Source organism: Peromyscus eremicus, chromosome 19 (genome assembly GCF_949786415.1).
Source record: "Peromyscus eremicus chromosome 19, PerEre_H2_v1, whole genome shotgun sequence".
In the NCBI taxonomy this organism is placed as follows: Eukaryota; Metazoa; Chordata; class Mammalia; order Rodentia; family Cricetidae; genus Peromyscus; species Peromyscus eremicus.
In genome coordinates, this window is record NC_081435.1 from 10,678,950 (window position 1) to 10,703,122 (window position 24,173).

The 24,173-nt window shown below is 38.4% G+C and overlaps 1 protein-coding gene across 7 annotated transcripts in view; it reads right to left on the bottom strand.

The window, feature by feature from the left end:
• The window catches only part of Trappc8 (trafficking protein particle complex subunit 8), an 84,232-nt gene that overhangs the window by 32,320 nt on the left and 27,739 nt on the right, over window positions 1–24,173 (bottom strand). For 5 of the 7 annotated variants that reach the window (XR_009375344.1, XM_059246595.1, XM_059246597.1 and 2 more), the window contains 9 exons: window positions 23,042–23,195; window positions 18,306–18,402; window positions 16,407–16,660; window positions 15,467–15,582; window positions 13,536–13,686; window positions 12,223–12,323; window positions 9,348–9,453; window positions 3,218–3,349; window positions 1,286–1,510 (listed from right to left, as the gene is read on the bottom strand). Coding sequence is in view for 6 of the 7 variants with exons in the window: in XM_059246595.1 (XP_059102578.1) it covers window positions 1,286–1,510; window positions 3,218–3,349; window positions 9,348–9,453; window positions 12,223–12,323; window positions 13,536–13,686; window positions 15,467–15,582; window positions 16,407–16,660; window positions 18,306–18,402; window positions 23,042–23,195 (1,336 nt within the window). In the remaining variant the exon portion in view is untranslated. The remainder of the gene's footprint in view (window positions 1–1,285; window positions 1,511–3,217; window positions 3,350–9,347; window positions 9,454–12,222; window positions 12,324–13,535; window positions 13,687–15,466; window positions 15,583–16,406; window positions 16,661–18,305; window positions 18,403–23,041; window positions 23,196–24,173) is intronic. The other 2 variants (XM_059246598.1, XM_059246596.1) reach the window with 1 other exon arrangement.

Consider the following 24,173-nt stretch of genomic DNA (forward strand, 5'->3'; position numbering starts at 1 on the left):
TTTAAAATAGAACCTCCCTCAAGAGTACTAAACTAGTTAAGCTTTTTGTTTTGTTGCACATTAAACTTCCAACTGTACTTTAGTATGAATTTTGCTTCTTGTTGAGTCATTATAGCGTCCTATCTGCCAATTTTTAACTGGTCTGACTCTGAATTAGTAAGTCTAAAAGAGCATTTATTTCCTGTGAGGAAGATAAAATATTCAACCTTTCACAGGTCTTGAAGGGGAGGGTTTAAACATCCTAAGTGTCCTATCAAACAGTGATTTGTGGTTTCTACCCACCTAGATTACAGTACAACACTTGCTGTGAGTCGACACCTCATCTTTTATCAGGAAAAGAAAGGAGCACATGAATCTAAGGATAGTAGGAGGATCCACTATTTTGTAAAATCAGCTGCAACCCTATAAAAACGTGATAAAATAGGGCCAGCACATGCCCACAATCCAGCACTGGGGAGGTAAGAGGCTGGAGGATCAGGAGTTCAAATTCATTCTCAGATACACAGAGAATTCTAGGCCAGTCTGGGCTATGAGACCCTGTCTCAAAAAAACAAAACAAGTAAGTAATCCAGAAATCTTAAGGCATTTCTTGTAAAGATTTCAAAATACTCACAAATGAAAGCCATGTGTGGGTGGTATACACCTGTAATACTAGTTTTCGGAAGGCTAAGGCAGGTGGGTGAAGAGTCTAAGGCCAGCCTAGCTAAAGACTGAGACCTATCTTAAGAAAAGGGGCTGGAGAGATGGTTCAGCAGCAAAGAGCACTGGTTCTTCTTCCAGAGGACCAGAGTTTGATTCCCAGCACCTTCATGGTGGCTCACAACCATCTAAGTAAGTCTTCAGTCCCAGGGGATCCAACACCTCTTATGGCCTCTATAGGCATCAGGCATGGATGTAATGCACAGACATACAGGCAAAATACCCAAACACATCAAATAAATAAATAGATAGATGAATAAATAAAATTTAAATTATAAAATAAAAAAAGAGGCTTTAAAGTGAAGGAAAGGGGGAAGTGATACAATTCTAGTTTAATTACAAGCATTTAAAAAAAAAAAACCACATTTACTGAAATATTAAAATTCTCTTTCAAAAACTGTGTAAGGGCCACGTAGTACAGAGCTATAACCAAGAAACCGTCCACAAATTTTTATGACAGGTAATTACATACTCTGCAATAAAGCCATTTAATTATACTCTAAGGGGCCAGTAGTAAGCAGGCTTTCTCCTGAAAATAATAATTTAAGGACAATTTTAATATTTATTCCTGAAAAGAAGTACTTACCTTATAAACATAAAGATATTCTCTGAGAAAGGCCCCTTGCTGAGCAGCAGACTGTTTGCTTTCATTGATTAAAATATGCCTGAAAGCAGACACAGCATTGTCCAGCTGCCTCAGAGTGTAGGACTGGCGCCCAATGGTAAAGTTGATGTGATCCTCTGCCAGAGACCAGCCTTTTCCTTTGTAAACTTGCATGGCTTGACAATAGCAGCGCAAAGCATGCTTTTTCTGTAAGAAAGTAAGTGAAGCACGTACTATAGTTTAAATTTGTCTTGAACTGGAGAAAACAAACACATGCAGAGACATGCCCAAGTATAAACAGGTAACTGGCTCACCCACTACAAGAGAATGTGATAAAGAAAATGAAGCTAACAATTACGATGATCTCCTCACAATTACACAATTCTATGTGGACATAGGTTGGGTTTCCTCAGCCATCCAGTGTGAGTGTGCATGTGTTTTTGTCTGTTCTTACACTGTTACCCCTTATTTCTCTGAGATTAACTTCTGAGGAAAATATTTCACTGATCAGTTTGTCTTTATTTCAAATTCTTTCTGTGAAGAGGTAAGGTATAACAGTCGACAGTATCAACCTGATTGGATCTAGAATCACCATGGCAACACACCTCTGGGAGTGTCTATGAGAGTGTTTCCAGAAAGCTTTAACTGAGGAGGGAAGACCCATCCTGAATATAGGGTACCATCCCACAGGGCTTGGGTCCTATACTGAATAAAACAAGACAGAGGGCCAGTGAGATTGACTGCTCAAGGAATAGAGACACTTGCATGCAGGCCTGAGTTAAATCTCCAAAGCCCACAAACTGACAAGAGAAAACTGACTCCAAAGAACTGTCCTCCGATCTCCAAAGGAATATGACAGTATGTGAGCTCACACACATAACAATAAATTAAAAATTAAAAACCAGAGGAGAGAGATGGCTCAGCAGTTAAGAGCACTGATGATGTTCCAGAGGACCCAGGTTCAATTCCCAATCTGTCTGGTGTCCAGTCACACCAGGATAAAAATTAAAAAATAAAGTAAAAATAAAAACCAAAACACAGTTCCAGAAAAGTTAAGTAACCAAAACCAGGCTGTTTATACATCAAGATTTAAGCCTGTATCTGTCTAAATCAAAATCTCATGTCCTTACCAAAATATCTGAAAGCAGAATTTATTTCAACGTTTAGGATTAAATATAAAAGGTTAGGGGGAGGGCAAGAATCGCCAGAAGGTAAAGGCTTGCCACCAAGCCTGAAAACCAGTTTGAACCCAGGGGCTCACACTAGAAGGATAAAAACTATATCTGCACCGGGCAGTGGTGGCGCACACCTCTAATCTCAACACTCGGGAGGCAGAGCCAGGCAGATCTCTGTGAGTTCGAGGCCAGCCTGGTCTACAGAGCGAGATATAGGACAGGCACCAAAACTACACAGAGAAACCTTGTCTTGAATGACCCCCCCCCCAAAAAAAAAAAACTATGTCTGCAAGTTGTCTGACTTCACACATGGGCATACACAAAAAATAAAGAAATAAACAAAAATGTGACAAGAATCTCAGCACTTAGGAAGCAGAGGCAGGAAGATCTCTGAATATAAGTTAGCCAGGGCTACATTGTATGAACTTGTCTCAAAAACAACAACAAAACTGACAAGAATACACTTTACAAATAAATGAAAATAAACAAAAAAATAAAAAGACTGGTGTTTATACTTAATTATGTATGCACATGTGGGTTTGTGTTCACAGGTGAGTGCAGGCACCCTGGTATTCCAGAAAAGAGTATCAGATTCTCAGCAGCTGGAGTTATAGGCAGAGGTGAATTATTCAAAGTGGGTGCTGGGATCCCAAGTCAGGTCCTCTGGAAAAGCAGCAAAAGCTCCTAGCTGCTAAGCATCTTTCCAGCTGCAACAACCTTTTAAACGAAATATGCTTACCTGCCCTGCTTTACTAAACCGATGGCCAGCCAGGATCATGTGAAAAGCGTATTTTCTAACCATGGGGCTCTTCATGTTTATGAAGCAATGAGCAGCCTGCTCCAAGAGAAGTGCACTTCGGAGATCAGAATCCTGTGAATGTGCAAACCAAAGAATGGTTAGCGTCACAAAAGTAAAAGAAAAAAGAGCTGCTCAGAAAGCTTCTGATTCCTAGTACACAGTCAGTGTAGCTTGGAGTAAAAGAGGCAGAGATAAAAGGGCCAACCAATCTCAATTCTTTCTCCAAGTAGCACACATTTTGTTTAAAAAGACTTCCAAAAACAACTTTCTGTTGTTGTTCCTTTTCATAAAATCCAAATGGCCAATTATGATGCATACTGTATAATAAATCTCTGAATAACTTCAATCCCTTCTGAGCAGTTAAACTGAGAACTGAATACAAGTATTCTAATTAAAGATAAACCAAAAAACACAGAAAAACAGTTATCTAGTTTGTCCTGGATATTGCCTATATATGCCTAATAGCATATTTACTGTGCACCCCTCCCCAAAGAATATAGGCTACATTATGTGTAGATTATGTAAGCTAACTTATGACTTTATCCTCTTTAAAGAGCATTTACTTAAAGGAATCCTCAATTTTTACTGTAATATTGAATAAAGGGCCAATGGCTTCTTTCATTAAAAAGTTCCAAAGGCTAGCCCTGCAGTGAGGAGTTCTTCACAGGCTCTTTGTAAATCAGGAACAGGACAACTGCAAACAGTTTCCATTTGCCTGATCTTGACTGCCCAGGAGCTGTGATGACTCATCTTGGTAAGCTACTGCTTCAGAGATCAGGGAGAAAGTGAGGAAGGTTGCTGATTAAGAATCAACTTTTCCCCAACACTTTCTCTAGGTCCTCAGCCTCAAGCTGAACTTACCAGGCCCTTCCATGTGTTCTGCTGCCATTATTTTCCCCAGGGAAAGTTGAAAACAGAAAACATTGACTTTAAATGCAATTATTTCAACAAATCAGTTACATCAAACAGACCACTATTATAAACTATCTTTGCAGCAGTCTTTTTAGAGAAGCAGCATATCTGAGAAGACCATGCAGAACACTCACAGCAGACAGCAGCTATCATTACTTTAAGCCCAAATTAAATGTTCAAATGTCTGCTCTAAGAATCACATTCAAAAGCTGGTGGGAAAGTATCAGGAATACATAATTAACAAATGGTTCTAAGGAGGATGCAAATCAATTAATTAGATAATCCTAGGAGCTTACATTTTTAGATTTTCAGGACAGGCTTTTCTAACAAAAATTATTAAAATACAAACACAGGTGCATGTGTGTGTGACTGTGTGTGGCTATGTGCACAAGTGACAGCCACAGAGGCCAGAGGCATCATTTGCCCAACACTGTGCTGGGAACCAAACTCAGGTTCTCTCTAAGAGTAATACATGCTCTTAACCTTTGAGCCATACTTCCATTTCCCCATATAAATATATATATTTATTTAAAGTAACTGCACAAAAAAGCAAACACCTTCAGCATCCCATGCTACAATTCATTTGCAGAGGACTGTTTTCTCAGTTTCTCTTTCCATATATGAGTGTTTATATGCCTAACAGGCATGTATGAAGAAAACCAAACACATAAATTTTTATATATAAGTGGTAGTAGATACAATATTTTGTTTTCCAAGCCATTTGCATCTTTCATTTCTAAATAAGTACTATATTCCAATATGTAAAAATATCATAACTGACAGTCACCAATTAATCAAATATTGGGGTTTTTTTCTACTACCAAAAAAAGACTTAGTAAGTGTAATTTCTGTGTGTGCATGTGCATGTATTGCTGGGAACTGAACCTAGGCAAGTGTTCTCGCATTGAGCTACAATTCCTGCTCTTCCTTCTTGATACAAGATCTCACTAAGTAGCTTAAGGCTGATCTAGAACTCTGGATAGTCCCAGCTAGTCTCAAACCCAGTCTTCCTGCCTCGTGAGTGCCACTGCACTCAGTCATCAAAACAATTATTAAATTATTAAATACTCAGAAATACTTTTATTACACAAATTTCTGGAAGTAGAAATAAGAAATTAATGAAAATTATGCATGTATCTCAAATTCTAATCATTGCAGACAAATTATTGCCAAAAAAACATACTATAAATAAATACTCTCATCAATGGAAATTAAGAATTCAGGTTTATGGAGCCAGAGAGATGGCTCAACAGTTAAGAGGGTGTACTGCTCTTACAGAGAACCCAAAGTACAGTTCCTAGCACCATGTCAGGAAGTTCACAACCACCTGTACCTCAAGCTCCAGGGGAATCCAACAATTCTGGCCTCTGGGCGCACACTCGTGCGCTTGCTCTCGCGCTCTCGCGCGCTCTCTCTCTCTCTCTCTCTCTCTCTCTCTCTCTCTCTCTCTCTCTCTCTCTCTCTCTCTCTTTACTCCCCCCTCCTCTCTCATTCCTCATTCACACACTTACTCATTCGAATCCAAAACTCATATAGGTACCAATCCTGGATACCCTATTTTTGTAAACAATGTTCTCTAGAAATCTGTAATGGTTTTTAAGTGACTCAATGTACAGTCCAGTTGAGAACCCACATAACAAACTTAGCATTCTCAAATTTAACACCATAGGACTGAGCAATTCAATCAAGATCTTAAGTCCACATCAGGAATTAATTAAGCTAAAACAAAATTAGACACAGATTACTGGTGTCACACATAACTATGACCTTCAAGTCTTTACTATCAAGTTATTACAAAGAGGGGCTTGATGAGATCACTTTGCAGGGAAAAAAAAAAAAAATGCCACCGACCCCTGACAACCAGAGTTTACAGCCCAGAAGTTTTTCAAAGTGGAAAGAATGACTGACTCTACTACCTTGTCCTCTGCCTCTTTGTGAATGTCACGGCATGTGTACCACACAAACACAAAAACAGCAAAATAAAAAATACAACTGAAAATTGAGTTATACAAAAATCAAGAAATGTATATGGGGGGATGGGCTGGAAATACAGTTCAGTAGCACAGCACTTGCCTGGCATTTGTGAGGCCCTGAATTCAATGCCAAGCACAGGAGGGGAGAGGGAGGAGGAAAGAAGAGGGAGGAGAAAAGCCCAACAGATCACTGCAAATTCCTAATTCTGGGAAAACATTACTAGAACCTGCTTCTACCACTGCCCTAAAGCAGTAAATGACAAATCATCCAGATTTGAGAAAGTAAAGTTAAAAACAAGTAACAAGGTTTGATTTAAAAACAAATAACAAAGTTAAATATAATCAGAAGAATGTGCTCTAAAAACAAGTAACAAGGTTTGATTTAAAAACAAATAACAAGGTTAAATATAATCAGAAGAATGTGCTCTAAGGAAATTTTATTCACATATGTAGGTAGACAGACAAACACATTTAAACAAGGTTAAAAAAAACACAACACAAAACAAGGAAACTCTATACTAACTCCTGGATCATAAATGCTGTGTATACTCACTGATATCCCTAGGTTGAAACAACATAGCATTCAAAGTCAAGATCAGATTAGCTACTAAAATAGAGTCTGACCACTACCAAAGAGCTCATGTCTGACCCAGAGTGGTGGTTTAAATAAGAACAGCCACCACAGGCTCCGGTACTGAAGGCTTAAGTCACCAGGGCCCGGCACTACTCAAGAAGGATTAGGAGGTTTGGGCTGGGGGTGGGGGGGGGCATGGAGGCTGCAAAAAACTCACAGGAGGCCGAGAGTTTCTTTCTGGGATGTAGCTCTCAGCTACTGCTCCAGCCCCTGCCTGCATGCTGCCAGGCTCCCTGCCATGATAATGGACCAACTAAACCTCTGACACCGTAAGCCAGCCCCAGTTAAATGCTTTCCTTTATAAGAGTTGCTTTGGTCACGGTGTCTCTTCACAGCAATAGAACAGTAACTAAGACATACCAGTTCATGCTTATTGGTCAGTGTATCACATATACCAATTACTAAACACTTTAAATACCACATGTGACACTAATATACCTCAGAGAAATTTTTTTAAAGGCATTTATTTGGTTCAAACTTCAGTGTCAGGCATTAGGAATAAAAATGTAAAAAAGATGGGCTGGCGAGATGGCTCAGCAGTTAAAAGCATGGAAGAGGACTGGTTTTGCAGAGGACCTGAGTTTGATTCCCAGCACCCACACCAGGCAGCTGAGCTGCCCGGACCATCTCCAGAGATCTGAAATCTCCTTCTGGCCTCTGAGGGCACTGCGCTCACATGAACATTACCACCCCACACACACAGAGAGAGAGAGAGAGAGAGAGAGAAATAAATTTTTTAAAAAAGCAAAAGCCAAGAGGGTGTGGTAGCATGCCTCTCTGTAATCTCAGCACTCAGAAGGCTGAAGCAAGAGGAATGAGTTCAAGGACAGCATGGACTGTAGAGTGAGATAGCTCGGATCTGCTTGGAATACAAACCACAACTGACTTATTGGAAAAAAAAAAAAAAAAAAGAGGGTAGAACCTCAAGTAGGTAACAGATTAAACACAATTTCTAGTATAATATAATGCCAACCTTTATTGTCTATGGGAGAGTAGAAAGGAAACATTTAGAGCAAGGTAGGGAACTAGAAAGGCCAATCTGAAGGACATAACCAGCAAATTATGTGAAGCAACAGACAGAGAGCCAAAGCAGGAAGAGTAGTGATGTAACCCAGGAGGCTGTGGGCCAAGTGCAATGTCTCAGCAGGGAAAGGCACTTGCCACAAGCCTGGTCACCTAAGTTGGATCCGTCAAACTCAAAGGAAAGGAGAGAACTGACTCCACAAACTACTCTGACCTCTGCCTCTGTGCCTGGGAATTCATGCCACCACGCACACATACACAGCAGCAGTAATCATAAATTAAAAAGGAACTGGTAGGCATTCAGAGAAGCCTTTGGGATGTGAATGAAAGAATGCTGTTCAGAGGATAGGAACTATACGCGGCCCACCAACAACAGCCAGTCATCCTCCGACAGGATGGATGAAGAGAAGCACCTCAAACCCCTCTTCCTGGGCAAGGAGAGACGGCTGCTGACAGAGTGTCACAAAAGTACTGGGTAATGGGCTGGAGAGACGACTTAGAGGGTAAGAGCACTGGCTGCTCTTCCAGAGATCCTGAGTTCAATTCCCAGCACCCACATGGTGGCTCACAACCATCTGTAATGAGATCTGGTGCCCTCTTTTGGCCTGCAGGGATACATGCAGGTAGAACACTGAATATATAATAAATAAATAATCTTAAAAAAAATATTGGGTAAAAGGTTTTAAATTTATTGATATATTAATCTAAGATGCCTTGGGTGCATCCAAAGTAGACTAGTATGGCCTGCCATCTTTCAGATTTATCTACTTTGGATGCATTTTTAAGCTTAATGGTTTTCTTTAAATGGTCATACAAGTAAACACTGAGATTAAACATTCCTCAGTGATTTTCTTAGTACTAGTTTTATACCAGATTGAAACACATCATGTCTTAGTTGTACATAGCATAGAACTTACATCAAACAAGATGCCACATACACGGTTGTGGTTAGTTAGTAATGAAAGGTAGACTGAGACTACAGAAACAAAATTAATTCAATTAGGGCTGTAAAGATGACTCAGTAGTTAAGAGCACTGGCTGCTCTTGTAAAGAACCAGTTTCAGTTTCCAGCACCCACATAGAGGCTCACAACTATCAGTTAACTCCAGTTCCAGGGGATCTGACACCTTCTTCTGACCTCTGTAGCACCAGACACACATATAAGGCACATACACAAGTACAGACAAAACACTCATAAATATAAAGTAAATAAATTTAAAAACATAATTTTCAATAAATAAGTTCAAATTATAAAAGATATTCTAGCTGAGTATGGTATTCATGACTGAAATCTCAGTACTCAGAGGCTGAGGTAGGGAAATTGCTAGAAATTTAAGGCCATTATGGACTACAAAAACTGTCTCAAGCTGCCCCCACTACAAAACAAAACAAACAAACAAGAAACCTTAAAATGAAGTTAATGAGTAGCTCGTGGTGTTTTAATCCTGAAAAAGCAAGGCCCTTCTACGTTATGTTTTATACAGCACCTCTTTATACACTAATGAAATAAACACCCCAAGTCCAGTACCTCACTTGTCAACCGTATTAGAAGGGCTGCAGCCTCCGAGTATTTGCTTTGACTTTTTAAAATTTCAGCACTAAGCAACACACATCTTTCAGCCAACACCATATTCCTAAACAAAAACAGACAAGGAAAAATAATCAGCACCACGGTAATTCTTTAGCACATCCAAGTTACCATGCATTCAAAGAGTCACTAGCTGATTCTGAGCAAGAAGTCTGTCCTGGCCTTGCTTGCAGAGCTTCACAGCTAAGCCTGCTCCCTTTCCCTCTTTCTGGCCCTTTTTGGGGAAATGCCAAAGTTCTAGCATGCTTGTTCTGAACTCCACATTCTCACTTTCTCTAAGAACCCATCTTATGTCCACCCAGCCCCACAGCTGCTTGCCAATCTCCACAGTTGAACTTGCCTGCTCTCTTGGACCCTAACTCAAATGTCTCCTTCTAGTAGTTTCCAGTCTGACTCCCCTGATGTTATTGTTCTCAAATTCTAATAAAATGATCAAGATTTAAGAAAAAAAGTCTGTCATTTTCTACCTACTAAAAAGAAAAAAAAAGCAATATTCATAATCTTTATTCCTTTGCAGGTGCTGGGGTCAAACTGGGGGCCTGGCAAATGATATGCTACAGCCCCAGCCCAGCACCTTTTCTCATTACACAATTCTAAAGTAAGAACACAATGCAAGGCTGAATACAGTTGTACACACCTAGAATCCTAGCACTTGGGAAGCTGAGACAGGAGAATGCTGGTGAATTCAAGATTATCTGGTGCTACATTATGAGACTTTGTCTCAAAGAAGGGGATAAAGGTGACTACAGATGTGCATTTTCCTTTTGGTAGAAATGGTTCACAGCACTAACTGGTAAGGCTTAGTGTACAGTATTCTCAGCATTCTTCTGGTTCAGCATACCTTCTAGTTCATATATAACCTGTATTGATTATATAGATTATATATTTAAAGCTATTATCAAGTTCTCAGAACATACGAGTGAAAACAAGTCATATGTAATACTTTGTTTGTCAGTATCCTTTGTATTGTAGCAAAGGAAATGTTTTTAAAAAATCAACTGTAATACTGTAATTTAAGAAAAAGGGGAGTAGGGGCAGTGAAATAACCCAGTGGGTAAAGGTATTTGCAACCAAGTCTAATGACCTAAGTTTGATTCCAGTGGCCCACATGTGGAGCAGAGAACAGACTCCCATCAAGTTGTCCTTGGCCTCCATAAACATGCCATGGAATGCCCATACCCAACACTCAGACACACATAATATAAAGAAAGGTTGGGGGTGGTTATTACTCTCAAAACATATTGTAGGCTAAACATGATATCACATGCCTTTAATCCCAGAATGTGGAAGGCAGAGGCAGGTGAATCTCTGTGAGTAGGAGACCAGCTTGGTCTACATGGTGAGTTCCAGGTTAGCTTGGGCTACATTGTGAGACCCTGTCTTTTAAAAGAAAAAGTAATAGCAGGTCCCATAGCTTACACAAGTGATCCTAGCACTCCAGAAGTGGAGACAGAGGATCAGGAATTTAAGACCACCATTGGCCATATAGCAAGTTCAAGCCAGCCTGGAATACATAAGACTCATACCCCACAAAACAAACAAATGCTTTGATGATCTATCACACTTTCCATAGACTACATTTGCAACAGGTATTCCCGAATACCTAAGTCTGCCTTAATGAACACAAAAGTATAAACTCCTAATGTTCACTACTCATATAAGGCTCAGTTCTTAAATTCTATAAATTGCTAAATTTTTAAATACATTATTACATTTTTATTTGTATTATATTTTATAATTACTTGTGTGTATGCGCATGTGGGGGAGCACAAATGCACTGGTCATTATAGCATTCAAGTTCAAGTCAGGACAACTTTTGGGAGTCAATTCTCTCCTTCTATCATGTGGGTCCCAGGGATCAACTCAAGTTGTCAGGCTTGGCAGCCATGATCTTTACCCACTGGTATCTTGTCAGCCCTATGAATGCTGTTCCATTGTAAGTATTGCTATTACTATTACCTCTACATAAACAATAGAGGGCTCCAACTGATTCTCTATCTCTGTCTTCCAATGCATCTATTCTACAACACAAACATCAGGCATGCAACTCAGTGGACAGAGTTCTGAGTTCAATCTAGCACCATTAAAAAAAAATCTGATTAATTTACTAAAAAATAGCTTTTATAATGATGAATGTCTACTCAAATATGCAGTAATTTTCATTTACTACAACATAAACCTTAATTCCAGCTTAGGAAGAATAAATGACAGTTAAGGCTTCTAACATTGATTTATCTCCAACCCTTTCTATCTATCCCCCAATGCTTTCCATATACACAAACTGACCTTTACCAGCAAAACTAGAGAAACATTATTCCTATAACTCATAATTCTAGAAATGTCCCTATGGCTACAAAACCTAGCCACCCTGCATGAATGTCTACCTATCAAATAACCTAACAGCCTCCTTCTGATGACTTCAGACCCACTTCAGTTTCCTTATAAGAATTCTAATAGTACTATTTCTTATTTTTCCCTAAGTCTATATTACTTGACTCTTCATGCTTCTGCCTAATTAACAAGAAAAGTTCAAAATGGCTAATTTCCATCTTAATGGTAGGTAAAATAAAAAATGTCCACAACAAAAATTATCTGCAGTGTAACACAAAACCTCAATGCTACATACATCAACTTGCTATCCAACAATGCAGTGTAGCTAGGATCTGAAAAGAGAAGGGAATAAGCACAATTTTCATTTCAACTTGTGTCTGACTAAATTAACTTCAGTTGAGAATCTAAGGCATAAAAACAAAGAACTACTTGTAAATATCAACTCTGTCCCAAACAGGCAAAACTATCAATAATGGTCACCTACTTGCAGATGTCCCTGTAGGTCTGAATGGCTGTGTCCATGTAATGAGCAGGGTATGGCCTCGGAGCTCCTGGCTGGAGAAAGGCCGACACTGCTGCCATCTCCTAAAGGAAACAAACACACATTGTTTCAGGAGAACCATTCTCATATTTAATACGCAGTAAACTTAAAGACTGAAGGCCTCAGAGCATACATGTATAAATTTCACAGTTTAATGCAGACTCAAAACACACATTATTTGTTTTAACTTAAAATTCTGGTCTTTGTGGGGTGTGATGGTCCACATCTTTAATCCCAGCCTTTGGGAGGCAGAGGCAGGCTGATCTCTGTAAGTCCAAGGCTAGCCTGATCTACACAGCACATTCTAGGCTAGGCAGGTAAACAGAGACCCTATCTTAAAAAAAAAAAAAAAAAAAAAAAAAACAAAAACCTAAAAAAAGAGTTATTCATGATTTAAAGGTATATCCTGACATATCCATAAGAAAGGTGAATCCTGAAAATTTCGTTGTGAGGTGATTTTGTTGTGCAGACACCAGAGTATATTTATATAAACCAAAATGACTATGCCATTTGTAGGTAAGAATGTTTTAAGCAATAATTTTATAAGAACACCACCATATATCCAGTCTGTTGTCTCACACACACACACACACACACACACACACACACACACACACACAAATGTGCTATATGGCTGTACAATTTTCCTATTTTTAATCTACATTTGATAAATATTACATTTAAACTATTTAAGGAAAGGTAGCAGCTATATGAAAGATGAGTTTATAAGTGCTGGATATTAAGGTGTATTTATTTTAACATTATACATTCATAATTGAAAATACCTGTAGTTTATAAAAGCTATTGTAAAAGTAATAAATCTAAGAGGAACAGATTTGGAACAGTCCTCTTGAAGCCTATTCATCTGCATAATCAAAGCACAAACAAAACCATGAACTGGTAACACAGGAAGGTGACCTATATAGCTTGTTGGGCAGCTTAGCATGGCTGGAGGATACAATCTAAATACGAAACATTTCCTCCTGGTGGGACTGAGATGAAGAACTCCTGACATGAGGGTGAAAGAGGAAGTGAAACCTTTCTTGAGCCCAGAACTGTACAAAGGGGAAGAAAGGGAAGGGAGGCACTTCTCTGGATAGGAAGTCCATGTGCACAAAATGTTGACCATCAATTTTAATTTTCTAAAATGTATCACAGGCATGGGGATAGAGCTCAGCAAGTCACAGACCATTACCTAGGCCACTCGAGGCCCTGGCTTGATACTCAACACCACGAAACAAACAAACAGTACCAACCAAGGCTCCAGCTGCATAAAGCATTGCTTGATCATTAAGGAAATCCTTCTTTGCAGTATGATAGCAACTGTAAGCCAAATCGTAATGCTGCACCAAAAAGCACAAGTCAGCCATTTTCCTGATTTGAAGCTCGGGTGCTTCTGGTGGATACCTAGAACATAAATATAGAATTTATGGCCCATCACACCATCACACATAAAATGTATAGTAAGCTGTTCAACTACGCAGAACATGAAAGAATTTGATCTATTTTGCAAAAATTCTATCTTCAAGGAAGACTGTCTATTCTCAAAACTATTTGAAAGTCCAAAAGTTAATTAATTAATATGTTTAACTTATAGTCTTAGAAGTTTCCCAACTGCAGACAAGCATCTGCCCCAGGGACAAGTTACGAAGTAAATAAATGGTTAATACCAGGTAACTTATTTATATACAACTCAGAAAAAAAAAAAAATCCAAATAGACTCGTGTCATTTTTCATTAAAACAAAATTTTGTAAGAAACAAAATTTGCTAAGTATATTCCTTGTCTCAGAACAGCAGGCAGAGGAGCCCAGCATGGTGAGGTACCAACACTACAGAGCCTGAAGCAGGAGAGCTCAAGCTGAAGGCCGAATGGGGCAACTCAGCACGACATCACCTTTAAACAGTACATACCACAGCACTTCAGACCAAAGGGCTGGTACTGAGTACCAAATCTAACTCTCCTCTGCTTACAAACAGAGGAGCAGGTCCAAAGTAAAATGACGTTCTGAGTTATTTTTAGAGTTTTGTTTGTTTTTGCTTATCACCACTCTAGCCACAGGCTGTTGACAGATCTACAGTATCAATCGTAAATTCACTCCTGATACAGGTCAAATCCAACCCAAAACAGTTGGTTACCCCCCTGACATTCATGCCACTATTGGATCAGTGGGCACATGTGGCCTAGCAGGTCGTACTGTGACATCCAGCGTACTCTGCTAAGTGAGGTCACTGATGAATTTTTCCCCAGTAGTCTATATATCACTTTCTAGCATTATGAAAGCTAACCAACCACTAGGAAGAAAATATCCTGGTTAGTTCCAGTTTACTTTCTCAGTGTTCTATAATTAAACTACACAGAGTTTTCAGCGATAGAGTCTTAGTTCTGGTGAGCAACTAAAAGAGCCAGTGGTATTTTTGGCTGAAGAGTTTATTTCCCAAAGTCCAATAAAGCCAGCCATGGTAGCAGTTCACATCTGTAATCCCAGTGCTTGGGAAACTAAAACAGGATTATTACAAGTCCCAAGCTGGCCTGGGCTCAGAGTCAGAACCTTGATGTAAAAGTCCAATTACAGAGTCTAGAAAGCTGGCTCAGCGGTTAAGAGCACTGACTGCTCTTCCAGAGGACCCAGGTTCAATTTCTAGCACCCACATGGCAGTTCACAACTGTCCCTAACTCTAGTTCGAGGGAACCTGACACCCTCACACAGACATACATGTAGGCAAAACACCAAAACACATAAAAATAAATTTTTTTTAAAAAAGTACATTTAGAGTTGTTTTTTGGTGGGTTTTTTTTTTTGTGTATGTGTGGGGTTTTTTTTGGGGTTTTTTTTTTTGGTTTTTTTTTTTTTTGGTTTGTTTTTTTTTTTTTGGTTTTTCGAGACAGGGTTTCTTCTCTGTGTAGTTTTGTGCCTTTCCTGGAATTCACTTTGTAGACCAGGCTGGCCTCGAACTCACAGAGATCCGCCTGCCTCTGCCTCCCAAGTGCTGGGATTAAAGGCGTGCACCACCACTGCCCGGCAAGAGTTGTTTTTTAAATTAGAATTTAATTAGTATCTTTCTTAGATATCATTAAGTTTTGACCAATATGAAAATAAGAACCTAAAAAGACAATCACTGTTTTTGTAGTCAAACGCAAGATAAAGTTAAATGCAGCAGAATTAAATAGAGTGGTATTCTACTCACAACAACCCAGATGTATTTTTCAGTTCGTTGATGCTCTTTTCTGGAACTTTACTGCCACTAAACCATTTCTTAGTGGCAGAAAACAGAGATCGACTCAAACCTTTCCTTGATATTAGCTAGAAAAAAATATGTAAACATGTTAACAAATATAAACGCTTGAAGTATTTTCTACAAACAAAAAAATTAAGCTTTACTAGTAGTAAGTAAACAAATACTTTAATAACACTAATTCAAAAAATGTCTAGGGTCTGCAGAAATGGCTCAGCAGATACGAGCACTTGTTTTTCTTGTAGAGGACTTGTCTTCAGCTCTCAGGACCAACACAGTGGCTCACAACCAACTGTAACTCCAGTTCTGGGAAATCCAAGCCCCCTCTGGCCTCTGCAGGGACTAGGCACACATATGATGTACATACACATGTACAAGCAAAACATACATACCCATAAAATAAAACTGAAAACAGATGTTGGTTTGTTTTAATGTCTAATATATAGGCTATAGAGCTGGCTTGGTGGATAAGAGCACTTGTTGCTCTTGCAAAGAACAAAAGTTCAGTTCCCTGCACCCACATGGTGGCTCACAACTACCCGTTACTCCAGTTCCAGAGCATCCAATGCCCTCTTACGTCCTCTGTGACCACCAAATATGAAATGGTACACATACATACATGCAGGCAAAACATTCATAAACATAAAATTAGAAGTGATAAATGAGTCTTAAAAAAATAATTTGTCCAATAAACTGAAAAAAAATTCTAAGTCAAAATAAATAAGGTTTATCTAGTACTAAATAGAACTTCATCACTGATAGTAACTTCAGTCAGTTTTTACAGATTATAAAACAAAAATCAAAACAAAACTTTAAATACAAAACTTTTAATAAAGCCTTAAACTCACTGACTTAATTTGAAGATTAATAACCCAAAAAACTTAAGTCTTACCTGATCATTTAACTGCCGAATTGTTTTCTCTATATGTGGTAAAAGGCCACGGAATGTAAACTCTTGTATAAACTGTCGAATTCTATCATGATCAGTGAGTGTCAAACAAGCACCACGAATCACTCCAGTATTTGCTTTCTTTGTTTCGTGTACTGAAGCAAACTTTGTATGATCCGAGCCATCGGTATTAGGAGGGTCACCACACTGGTCTAATTGAAGTGGATGAACTCTGAAGTTATTTGGTAAACCATCTACTGAAAAACAAATCTCTCTTTTACTCTCAGAATGCGACAGAAAACGTAACAAAACTACCATATCATTAAAGGAAAAGATGGCAAATCCTTTCTCACTGTGTGTATCTGAGATGAAATACTGTTAACATTTTCCCATTTTAAATTAAAGACTTGAGCTGGAGAGACAGTTCAGGGAAGACTGCCTAACAACTGAGTATGATTCCTGGAATCCACACATGAACAGAAAGAACAGACTCCCTACAGGTCTTTCACTGACCTCCAAATACATGACACTGCACCCGTATGCAGAAACACACACACATGCAAGCATATGTAAATGCATGCAATAAAAAACTTGAACTAAGGTACTTGAGCTAATAATTGCTGCCTGCAAACAAGCTTAAGAATCTAGGCAACTCAGTTTTAAAACACTACAGTAAATAACCCTATTTTTTGGAAAGCAAGCAAGGCTTTATTGAGATACAAAGTAATAGCTCCCGAAGCAGGGAGAGTCCTGTTTATAAACAGGCTATCTTATATTACAACAGCTGTACATGGTGGCACATGTCTATAATTCCAGCAGTTGGAAATCTGAGAAATGGATCCCAAGCTCAGAAGCAGACAGTAAGTTCCAGGCCACTCTTGCCCACACAGTACGATCAATAAAACAAACAAACAAAAATTTAGAGCCATCATTACCAAAACTATAATTTAAAATATAGTAATATAGTTCTAAAAATCTTATGAATTTGGGGAATTATGTTGTGTATTACATTTCCCTGGCTTTTAATAATATTTTGATTGACCCAGGCATGACTATTTTAAGATTTTCGTTTATTTGTTTGTACACGAAGCTCACGGAGGCCCACAGAGGGTGTTAGGTTCCCCTAGAGCTGGAGGCAGCTGTGAGTGGTCTGGCATGGGTACTGACATCTAACTCAGGGTCCTCTGGAAGATCAATAACCACTGAGCCCTCTCTCTAGCCCTCATGATCCACTATTCTTAGAACATAAATTTAAATGTAAACAACAAAAACCAGTATTCAAAGAACTGCATAAAACCAGAAGAAACATTAACTTCTGAGTCAAGTTTGCTGGCACGTGTGTACCTCTCAGTACTCAAAGGTAGAGAGAAAATTCTAAGCTCAAGGACAACTTAAGCTACACAGAGAGATACGGTAAATCTGAGCTACTTAGAAAGCTGGGATAAGAAAATCACAATTTAAAGCATAGTCAATAACTTAGTCAAGACCTAGTCTTAAAATTTTAAAAAGGAGGGGTGGGCTAGAGAGATGTCTTGGTATTTACTGTTCTTGCAGAGGACCTGAGTTCAGTTCCCAGAACCCACATCAGGCAGCTTACAGCTACCTGTATGTAACCCTAGCTCTGGGTGGTCTCATGCCTATGACCTCCTCTAGCACCAGCATTCACAGAAACATCCACACACATAAACACACATATACATAATTGAAATTAAATCTTTAAAAAAAAATTTTTAAAGAAAAGGGGCTGGGGAATGAACTAGCATCTGCAAAGCCCTAAACTCAATTACCAGTACTGAAAGGGGTTGGTGGTTAAAGTTTCCCCATCGTTTATCTGTGAAGGCTAGAGTGCTTTAATAACAATAAATACTTCCAGTCAAAAGAGAACTTAAAGTATAACAAGACCTTTGACTTCGTTATCTAGTCCATCCAATGAGAGCAAGTTACTACCAGAATTCTTATTGGAGGTCATCATAGTACAAGGGCCATCTTCATATGATTCCTAGCAAAATAAAATACAAAAGCATTAGCAATATAATTAATTAATCGTGTTTAAATATTACCAAATACACCAATGCTTATAATTCTCCTGATGAATATGGCTTCATGTACTTGCTAAAGGAACACTCTTCTCTTTTGGCCCTCTAATTTCAGCATATCATATTGTCATGATGATCCATAACATTGTATTTTAATTCCTTTTCATACTCAATTAACTATGCTAATTCTTCCACATTCAAATGACCAATATCTCAAATGTACCTCAATATTCATGCCCACATATATTTAAATAGGCACATACATATGCCCATGAATCCTAAAAAATAATGACAAAGGTAAAGCCTACCAGAGTCAGACAAGAGGGAAAAAGAACAACTTCAAAATCTCCCAGGTCATAGACAAAATGCTAGCAGGAGTGGATTCTGAATAGACTGAAGGGCTGTGAGAAATACCCAACACACTGTTCCATTCTAGTAAGGCACTGGATTCTCGGGCCATCCCTGAACCCTACACTACCCCATGAGACCAAGAAAAATGAGCTATTATTATTCTGAGTGCCAGAACTTAATAGCAACAGACAGAGCCAGGTAGGAAACTCTGAAAACCACCCCTCTAGACAGACTTCAGAAAGAAGGTATAACTAGCCTGGAGTAATATGAAAGGACATAGTTATCCTTCTGAGGATACTGGCATGGCCCCCTAAACAGCCTATGTGCACAAGCCATAGAAAGAGCATCTGCAGTTGATCCTCAAGCTGCTTCTCACTTAAGGAAACATGTTTTCAAAAGGTGAAAACATTACTTTAGGAGTCAGGTGGTACCTTTAATGATTCTCAAACTCTGGCCTTCTAAGATTCTAAATTACATACTCTCTGATACCTCTGTTTTCTGCTAAAAGTTCTCAAACTGAGCAATCAGACTGGCATTCCCTTTACAACCTTAGACAGCTTAACTGTGAACTAAATTTTTCAGTACTACCTTTATTTTGAACATGGTCCTGAGGGGGGAAAAAACATTAAAAAAAAAAAAAAAGCTGTTTTATATCCAGCCGGTTTGGGTTCTTTTATGTCTAAAGACTTCCCCTCAACATTCCAATATTAAAATGAGTAAAACATGCTGGAGAAATGGCTCACTGTTTAAGAGCACTTACTGCTCTTACAGATGACCCAGTTACCAACACCCACATCAAGTGGTTCTTAACCATCTGTAGCTGCAGTTCCAGCATTTCCAGTGCCTACAGGCATTCACATGTATACTAAATCAATACATCAACAAATCTTAAAAATAAATGAGTAAGCATAACTGTGGCTTATAATAAGTTTTGGTTTTGCCCAATCACTTGGGAAGCTTTAGTGAAACATTTCACTATTAGGATAAGAATTTATACCATATCAAGCTGATGAAAGAATATGTGGGCTGTTCTCTCAGGAGGGGAGGCTAAAATCTTTTTAGATTATGGATTAGCCTATAGAAAAATGTCTGCCATAAATCAAACAGTGGAGGGGAAGATGAATAGGAATCTCACTTACACAACTCAAGTAAAACATAGCTCTCTGAACAGATGAAGATAGGTTTCTTCTGTATCCCAGAATCTAATCAATATTTATATGTATAATTCAGCTATTATTTGGCTTAAAAGGGCTTAATGTGAAATGTTATCATTTTTACTATTTTCTACAAAGAAAATATTTTCCAGTTTCAAATAACCCTGGATTCTTGAATTATAATCTGTTTTTATGTTCAAGCTATCTGTGTATTATTTCTCCTGCAATTGTACATAAAATGTTTTTACATTCAAAAAAAGGGACAAATACTATAGAATTGTATTACATGAAATATATAGAATATACAAATTCATAGAGACAGAAAGATTAGATGTTATCTCAAGATGGAGAAGAAAGGAATATAGAGCAAAGATTTCCTAAATATAGAGTTTCTGTTTTGTGTGATTGAAAAGCCCCACAAATGGACAGTAGTATCAGGACTGTAATAATGTAATAAATTTATAATGTAATAAATCAATACAATTAATGTAATTAATGAATACCATATCGTTATTGAATGAATACTGCGAATGTAATCAATGAATACCACAAATGTAATTAATATCATGAGTGTGATTAATGAATATCATGAGTGTAATTAATATCGTGAATATAATTCATGCCACTGAATTGTGAACTTAAAAATGGTTACAATTGCAAATACTATGTTCATTTAAAAAAATAAGGTGGAATGTAATCATCATACATTGTATATGTGTATGAAATTGAAGACAGCGATGTTCTAAAATAGAAAGTGGTGATGGTGCCATGGGCCTATGAGGATGCTGGACTAAAGTCTATCAAATTGTGCAAACAGACAAATTGTGCACTATGTGAATTATTTGCCAATAAAGATTTTATAAAACATAAAAAAGGCTCCAAAGTTACACAGAGATAAATAAATAGATAAATAAATAAATGAATAAAATATTAGACACTATGTCTAGATCAAAAGTTCTACATGACAGAAAAATAAAATGTTAACCAACATTTCTATTAGAGCAATAATTACATAAGCTTTTAAAGTGATTTTTTTTTTATTTATTTTTATTTTATATTCACTGGTGCTTTGCCTGCATGTGTGTCTATGTGAGAGTGTCGGATCTCCTGGAACTGGAGTTACAGACAGGTGTGAGCTGCCATGTGGGTGCTGGGAATTGAACCTGGATCCTCTGGAAGAGCAGCCAGCGCTCTTAACCTCTGAGCCATCTCTCCAGCCCCTAAAGTGATTTTTAAGTATCTCATGAAGAGCAAATAAAGTAGTACAGTTATACAAAATATATTTTTCATTTATTTGAAAAATCCTTTTAAAAAAAGTCAAATCTCTACTAACCAAATAAACAAAAGAACTTGGTATTGGCTCTATCGAGTAGCACACAATGTTACTTAACATTGTGAAAGAAATAAACTTTACAACTATGCACTTCAACCAACAAATTAGCTTCGAAGTCTAAGAAAATAACAAGAAAGGAAGAAATAACACTTCAAAAATTCAAGAATGGAAGACCAAATGACAGGAGCAAATCCCCCCACCTAGGTCGTACGTGCTCCACAGAGTGGCCACAGTACAGCACGGTGAACCGTAGGAAGAAGGCAACCCCAGCCCGGGCTAATAAAGAGCAAACTATGAGACTTCTTAGTTAATAAGGGGGTATGGGGTGGGGTTGAGACAGGGTCTCACTATGTAGACCAGGCTGGCCTTGAACTCAAGAAATCCACCTACCTCTGCCTCCTGAGTACATTCTTGATTAATTAAACAGACAAATTCAAATGTCTATCTCTACATGGATAAACAATCTAACTCTTAGTACATGCTGTGGTTTGAGTAAGAAATGTCCCCCACTGTTCATGTATTAGGACACTTGGTTCCCAGCTGGAGGTGCTGAGTTTGAGGCTTACTGGAGGAAAAATAGCACTTGCGGCAGCTTTTAAGGATTTATAGTCTTGAACTACTTCCTGATTGCTCTGCTTCCTTCCTGTATGTAGATGAAAAGTAATTTCTCTGCTTTCTGACTGCCAGGCCAGCCTCAGAACCCTGCTTCCAAACCTTCCCCACAATGATAGACAACATTTCTCAGGAACTATAAGGTAAAGTAAACCCTTTCTCCATGGTGTTTATTATCACAGCAACAGAAAGTAATTGATACAGAATGTTTCACTTTTCAAAAACCACCTAATGCTATCATTTATACCTCAATGTGCTGTAGCTGATTAAAAAAACAGCTTTTGAACCACTTTATTTAAGAGCTCACAGCTGATGGATCAAACTAGTCATGCTAGTATTGTATTAGTTAGCCACTAAGCCAAGGCAGGTACTTTTGGGTGCAGGTACCTATGCTAATGTGCCTCTCCTTTATTTTCACCTAAAACTTTATGGTGCAAGCTAAGCATGACCAGATATTTCTGTCTGTCGCTTTAACCTTTTACATATGTGCTCCATGACTCTGAGCTGAGCATGCCCAACATTGCATCTATCTGTTCTTTAAATTATGACCACAAACTGAGCATAAAAGGAACACAACAGAAAAAGCTTAGGAATGGGCCCTGAATGAAATCCTCATCTTCCTTTGGTCAAGGGTGGCACTGCTTTGGATGTTTGCCTTGCCTGCTGCATGTCAGACACCTTCCTCCCCTTTTGTATGTCTTGGCTGTGCTTGTTTTGGCTTTGCAAACTCATTGTGTTCAGTTTCAAAACTAACAAATAAAAACTTCTAGATCCATGATAGTGCATGTCAAAAATGTCAACACTTGGGAAGTTGAAGCAGGAGGATTAAGAAATCAAGACAGACAGCCTGGGCTACCTCACAAGATCACAGCCTGCCTATACTATATGTCAAAGAAAAATAAAACAAAACACTAGCCAGGCTTAGGGGCACACATCTTTAATCCTAGCACTCTGCAGGCAGAGATAGGTGGATCTCTGGGAGTTTGAGGCCAGCCCAATCTACATAATAAGTTCCAGGCCAGTAATGTATACAGAGTCAGACCCTGTCTCCATCCACCCCTCAAAAAATAAAAGAAAAAAATCAACAATCATATCTTTATGACATAAACTAAAATACAACTTTTGTGGTTTGATTCCGTTTTTCAGATGTACCTGGTGCTGAACACTATTTTTCTGGAGATATTGACTCCAAGGATCTGGTATCTGTTCATCTGATGCTCGATTTGGTGCTCGAGAATTAATTTTAAGCAAATAACAACCCTGAGTTCCGTATTTCTGTTTCATTTCTTCATAAATTGATTCAGCTCTAAAGAAAAGAGAAAAAACTTTGTAATAACCTTAGACAGACTTTAGACAGAATTTAGCAGACCTTGGACAACAGTTCTTAATTTTTTATTTATTTCTCTTTATATTATTTTTATGTTTATTTCTGTAGGAAGGGAAATGACACATAACACACTGTACATGTGGACATCAGAGGATAACTCACAGAAGCTGGTTCTCTCCTTCCACCACATGGGTTCTAGGGACTGAACTCAGGTCATCAGCCTTAGCATCAAGTACCTTTATCCACTGAGACATCTGGTGAGTCCAGACAACAGATTTTATTTTATTTAGTTTTTTTTTTTTTTAATGTGTGTAAGCCTGCATGGATTTGATGTGCACTCCTGCATGCAAGAGCTCAAGGAGGCTATAAGAGGGTGTCAGATCCCCTGGGGCTGAATAACAGGCAGTTTCAAACTGCCATGTGGGTGCTGGGACCGGCAAGAGTGGTAAGCGCTCTTAACCCTGAGCATCACTCCAGCCCCAACAACAGATATTTCAAATAATCCAAGAATAATACCCAAAAAAAGGTAAAACAGAAAATTAGAGATTATAAAAGTTTAAACAAAACGCATGATACTAATCAAAACTTTTCTTCAAGACAGTCCTATCTGCTGTATGGGCAATCCTGATGGCCAGTTTCTTTACAGCACAGACCATCTGGGAGCCTTCCACATTAGCTACTGTACAGACTGCCCATTTCCAGAGCCACTTCAAACATACATATTAGCAGCTTTCTGTCAATGGTAGGAACTCATCCTCAGAAAGTGTAATTTGAGAGTATCTTTTAAAACCATGTATTAATAAATGGAAGTTATAATACCAAAAACTGTTTGTAGGGCAGGGAGAAAAGGAAAGAACTATAGCAAAGCAGATGAAGCCCTCATTGTACAGACCACCCTTTGTACTTACAGAACTTAGAGAAGCTGAGCCTTAAGCTACTGCTCAGACTAAAAAATAA